Source organism: Panthera leo, chromosome C2, assembly GCF_018350215.1.
Source record: "Panthera leo isolate Ple1 chromosome C2, P.leo_Ple1_pat1.1, whole genome shotgun sequence".
NCBI classification, from domain to species: Eukaryota; Metazoa; Chordata; class Mammalia; order Carnivora; family Felidae; genus Panthera; species Panthera leo.
This window is the reverse complement of record NC_056687.1, coordinates 125,062,653-125,068,353: the sequence shown is the minus strand read 5'-3', so window position 1 is coordinate 125,068,353 and position 5,701 is coordinate 125,062,653. Positions and strand designations below refer to the sequence as shown.

The 5,701-nt window shown below is 56.7% G+C and overlaps 1 protein-coding gene across 1 annotated transcript; it reads left to right on the top strand.

Moving 5' to 3' along the window:
- Nucleotides 1–3,876: 3,876 nt before the first annotated feature.
- SOX14 (SRY-box transcription factor 14) lies at nt 3,877–4,599 on the top strand. Its single transcript, XM_042903837.1, has one exon. The coding sequence runs from the start codon at nt 3,877–3,879 to the stop codon at nt 4,597–4,599; it is 723 nt and encodes a 240-aa protein (XP_042759771.1).
- The last annotated feature ends 1,102 nt before the right edge of the window (nt 4,600–5,701 follow it).

Here is a 5,701-nt window from a genome sequence, read left to right as displayed (position 1 = left end):
ACGCGAGGCTGGGGAAGAGGGCGGGAGATAGAGCAGGTGTAAGAGTGAGAGCATAGAAGGTGTCTTAGCCCATTAAGGGAATCAAAGAAGTCTCCCCAGAGGAGATGAAGCCTTCAAAGAGACCCGAAGTAAGGAAAGGAGTTGGTAGAAAGGAGAGCGGAAATGGTTCCTACAAAGAAGAACCTTGCCGGGGGCGGGGTGGGGGGTGGGGAGGCCGGACGAGAGGGACTGGGGCTAAAAGTGGATAGGGTCGTGACCTCTGAGGCCTCTCCACTTCCACACGAACAGGGACGGTTCGCTGACAGCATCCCAGCTGCTCAGCTGTGCAGATACCAGGCTTAGGCCGGCACGCGTCGCGTTTTCAGTACCTGCGCTGCGAAAAGGTACGCGTACGTACCTTTACGTACGTGCGCGGGTTCCCTAGGTAACCTCCCGCAGTGGAAAGGCCGCATCCCAGGGAGGTCTCCAGCTTTGGGGAGTGGCCTGGCGGCCCGAGCTTCAGGCTGCGGGTAAAGCAGTGGGCGTATTTAGGAGTCTTTTTTCCTAAGACCTGTTCCAGCGGTGACCAAAGCCCCTGGCTTTCCCCAGGGGCCATCACTCCAAGACGTCTGCCGTGGTCTAGGCCTGGCGGGAAGGCAGAACTTTGAGGGATGGCGCAGAAGAAGGCAGAGGCATGGGCTGGAGACAGCACCGTGAAAGGCTCCAGGATCACGGGAACTCCTGCGCAGGGCCCAGAACTCACGAGTCTTGAATAAACCCGTAGCCAACCAGCACTGTGTACGGGTTGTAAGCGACTCTGCCGTGCGCCTAGGAGACGTTTGGATGCCGGGCGGGGAAAGCGCGGCCCTCAACCCTGAGTTCCCTCCCAGCAGCACGGAGTTCAAGTCTCAAAGCCAAGACGCACAGGGGCATACTGGCTCCCTCCAGGGTCAGTGCAGTCTGACCCAGGCTGCCTGGGGCTCCCGAACCCTGGGAAGTCCTGTGGCTCCCTGCCCACAAACTGCCACCCCACCGTTGCTTGCCCTTTGTGCTAATCCGCTCAGCAGTTTTGGATTACGAACCAGAACGGAGTGTGAGATGTTTAGAAAGTAGCACAGACCAGAGGCGGAGGAGGAAATTTGAGGAACTGAAGGAGGGCGCGTGTCTGCCCCGAGTGACCTCGGAGCAACAGGAATGAGTTGGCCTGGAGGCTGAAAAAAGAGTCTACGACCTTGTTCCTGGACCCCTTCCAGGAGCAGTTTCCTAGAGGCTGGTTTGCATGAGCCCATTAGGTCTGTGTGTGGGTTTGGTGTCCCCCGACGGTTCCAGAGTGAGTTGGTAGGTCTCAGCCAGACGCCACAGCTCTCTGCAGATAGGAGCACTTCTGTCATTCTTTCCTCAAACTGGTGAGATCGCCCAGTGGGACGCGAATTGCCTGGCTCTTGGAACTCCCATCCCTGGCAACCTCGGCGTGCAGCGCTTAGTCCACAGGCTAGTCTGACCTGAGTAGGGGCTGCCTGAGACCCTTGGACAGCCTCCTGCGACTGGGCTGAAAAGCGCCTCTACTTCCTGGTACGCCAAGCTAAGTGAAACTTCTTGCAGAGAAAACAGGGTTAGAGAGCAGGATGGAGGCCTGGGGCTGTGCTGAGAGGACTTTAAAGACCGTGAACCTGCTCACAAGCCCAGGCGGAGGTGGCAGAGGTGGCGCACTTGGCGCGAGGTCTATTGTCAGGGAAGCCAGGTCTCAGACCAGATCCTAAGGGGAACAAGCCCAGGCGGAAAGATAAACCTCCAGTGAGGTTTATCTGCGTGGCAAATTCCGATGACTCCCATAGTCTGGTGGAGGGGTGCACCTTGGCTCGTTCTACCATCTCATTCTTAGACCCGGCCCCACGTGGGGTGGAAAACAAATTAGGGGGTTTCAAATCCCATACACCCAGCACCACCACTCCCTACTGGAGTCATCTGGCATATCACTCAGCCCTTCTCAACCTCAGTTGCCTAATCTGCAAAAGGGGCATAGTGCCCACCTCTCTGAAGAGTGCGCTCGGGATGAGAAATACCACGGATCTAATTGTAGGAAGGAGACATAAAGCCTTCGCCTCAAACTTGATGCACTACCCGCTAAAGAAAGCCCCTCTCTCTCTATCTACTCAATTTCTGCTTACCTCCCCCACCCCCAAACCCTCCAAGCCTGCGGAGCTGTGTGCTGTTTCTGGTCGGTCCTCCCGAGAGAGGCTGGTGCAAAAGCCAATAAGCCTGGAACACACGCAGGTCCTGCTGGGCCTGGGACAATGGTTTCCATTTAATAAATATTTCCCCCAAGGGCATTTCACATTGGGCAGGCAATTATTCAAAGGAAACAGGCACGCAGGTTGGCTCCGCGGGTTATTTCGTCCTCTTTACCCGAAGAATGCTCATCTGACGCAAGAAACGAGTCTTGAATTCTCGCTGGGTGGAAGAGGTGCCCAGGGACAAATCGACCCTGGGTGCGGATACAACCTGAGACTCTATTCTAGGGCCTCTGCAGAAGGGGCAAGGGCAAAGCCCCCACGCCCCGCCGGGAGCAGGCCCAGCCTCCAGGCTGTCCTTCCGGTTTGGACAAATGTGGGGGGAAAATTGTAGGTCTGAAAACACTAAATAATGATATCGTACATAGGAATCATGATGGAAACCCTATTCCTGGCCTCTCCACAAAAGTGAAGAGAGGGTCGCCGGGCTCTTCCAAGCATTTTAAAACTGCACTGCGAGACGGGAGGCCTCCCAGCAAAGGGTTAGAACGCACCGCTGTGCCAGCCCAGGAGCCAGCGCTTCGCCCAGGCGCTGCGTGCTGGGGCAGGGGTGGAGGCGGAGGCGGAGGGACGCCCGTGAGAACGCCGCCAAAGGACCCCAAGGATATGGTTAGAAAAGTTTATTTCGCTTTTTAACCTGAGTTTGATATATTCTTTTTCTTTTCCGAGGATCTTTGACAACGGGGAAAGTGCTGTCCTTGCATTTCCTGGCGAGGCTGTCCTATTTATCAACACGCGCTCTCAGCTCACTCCCTTTGCAGCCCCCTCCCTAAGTCTTTGTATTTGAAGCCCTAATTCTGCTTTGCACGACCGACCTGGAAAGGAAACCAGCGCGAAGAGTTTTATTTGTTGACAGTGCTAGAAACAATGTGGAATCCGAGTCCCCAGTCCTGAGCCGGCCGCTCTGTTCTCTCCCTCTCTCTGTCTTTCCCTCACACCTCTCCCCGCCCCCACTAGTCGCGCTCCCTCTTTCCTCCCGGGCGCGTTGGCAGGTGCGCCCCCTTGCCTTCTCTGCAGCTGATTGGCGCCCAGGTTGGGGAGTCACCGCCCCGCGCTTATGTCAGAGTGCGTGCTGTCCGGGCCCACCTCGCCTTTGAACTTCGCCGCTTTTGGCTCCCGTTCACCAGCCTCCCCGCATTCTCAGCCAGGTGCTGTGCTAGGCGAGGTAGCTCCGGGAAAGCCACGGGAGGGGGGGAGGGAACCACAGCGGTAGACACAGAAGAGAACCAGAGAAGGCGAAGGTGGAGAGGGGGAGAAGGAGGAGCTTCCTGCCCTCGCCAGCAAATTACCTGGCCACTTAATCCCAGAGACTCCGGTACTTGGGCCCCAGCCTCCAGTGCCGGCAGCCCCCGGCCGGCTGCCCTCTCCTCCCCCGCCCTTCCTGAACTCACTCGCCCCCCGGGGCCTGCCTGGGTGCCGGGACTGGCATGATCAGCTGAACTTTGCGGGGTTAGCGCTTCTTTCTGGCTTCCCCTCAGCGGTGCGGAGGCGAGGGGAGCGCAGATAACCGGCTCAGGACGGACAAACCGGCAGACAGACAACCGCGCCCAGTCTCGCCTGCAGAGCCCCTACACTCCCCACCCCCACCCGCCTAGCCTCCGGGACCATGTCCAAACCTTCAGACCACATCAAGCGACCCATGAACGCCTTCATGGTATGGTCCCGAGGCCAGCGGCGCAAGATGGCCCAGGAAAACCCCAAGATGCACAACTCAGAGATCAGCAAACGCCTAGGCGCTGAATGGAAGCTTCTGTCCGAGGCAGAGAAGCGGCCGTACATCGACGAGGCCAAGAGGCTACGCGCCCAACACATGAAGGAACACCCTGACTACAAGTACCGGCCGCGGCGCAAGCCCAAGAACCTGCTTAAGAAGGACAGGTATGTCTTCCCCTTGCCCTACCTGGGCGACACGGACCCGCTCAAGGCGGCGGGCCTGCCCGTGGGGGCCTCCGACGGCCTCCTGAGCGCGCCCGAGAAAGCCCGGGCCTTCTTGCCGCCAGCCTCGGCGCCCTACTCCCTGCTGGACCCCGCGCAGTTTAGCTCAAGCGCCATCCAGAAGATGGGTGAAGTGCCCCACACCTTGGCCACCGGCGCACTGCCCTACGCGTCCACCCTGGGCTACCAGAACGGCGCCTTCGGCAGCCTCAGCTGCCCCAGCCAACACACGCACACGCACCCGTCCCCCACCAACCCGGGCTACGTGGTGCCCTGTAACTGTACCGCCTGGTCTGCCTCCACCCTGCAGCCCCCCGTCGCCTACATCCTCTTCCCGGGCATGACCAAGACTGGCATAGACCCTTATTCGTCAGCCCATGCCACGGCCATGTAACCCCCAGCCTAGCCCGCCAGACCTGGAGGGTGGCCTGGAAGCGGGATCTGCACCCTGTCCTCTGCGCCTAGCCCGGGCCTCAGACGCCTCCGGGTCAGCCGTGCTGCTGCCCGCTACCCTACCCCCAGACTCTGCCTCTCTTCCAGGGGGATGGTAGGGGCGTCCTCCCGGACCCAAGGCGCAGACAGGTGCCAGAAACTTGTGAACATATGACAGCTACACAGCTGCCCTTACCCCAACCGTCCCAAAACAAATCTCCGACTGTACCCCCTTTGGACAAAAAAAAGTAGGCAGTTTTGCTTTATTTATGTTTCCTTCTCTCTCCTCTGATGGGCTTTGGACTCCAGAACTCCCAGATCCTGGTACTATATCTAGAATATGCATATATATTTTTTCTTTTGCACCCTGAAGAGTTAGCTGTGTCTCTGTGTTTTGCCATCAGACACAACTAGGTGCCATTTGCTCTTTATGTGTGGGGGGAAAGGCTTAAAGGTTTAAAACTACAGAAAGGGAAATATTTCTATTTAAAATCATGCTATGATAGTGTTTGCTTCTTTAAAGGTAAAACAAAGGGACCCACATGATTATTTTCTTTGTATAAAGCAGTGCTCCTAGAGACCTAAGTTTACTTTTAGGCAGAATGTCGGGTTCTGAAGTCAGGAAGTAGAAAGTGAACAAAAATTAAAAGAATAAAAACATCCTAAATGGTCATAAATGTTTTGACGATGTCTTGGAAATGTACCTAGAAGGATTTCACCTCCTTACTCTGTTCATTTGTTGAACAAAGACGTTTTGAATAAAGACAATCTGTCATTGCAAAAAGTAACCTTTGATGTGCATAAAATCCGAAGTCAGGAGGCCCTGCCCCAGGGACGGAGGAGTCGGGTCTGGGAGGTTTAGAGTGCACAGAAAGACTCTAGCAGTGGCGGCTGGCCTTGAGTGGGCCCAGTCTGGTGGCCTGCAGGCCAGGTGCAAAGGGGCCCAAAGTCTGGGATTTGTCCTGATCGCGCCCTCTGGACCCGCTTTTTGCCTTTAGAGGCTGGACAAAGGTATCCGTCCCTCGGATGTCACTCCTTCCAGGCGTCTTCACAAAGTGGTCAGA

Bases quoted from the DNA above. Each gene is read 5' to 3' on its own strand.
- SOX14 (XM_042903837.1), top strand. From the start codon at position 3,877: ATGTCCAAACCTTCAGACCACATCAAGCGACCCATGAACGCCTTCATG.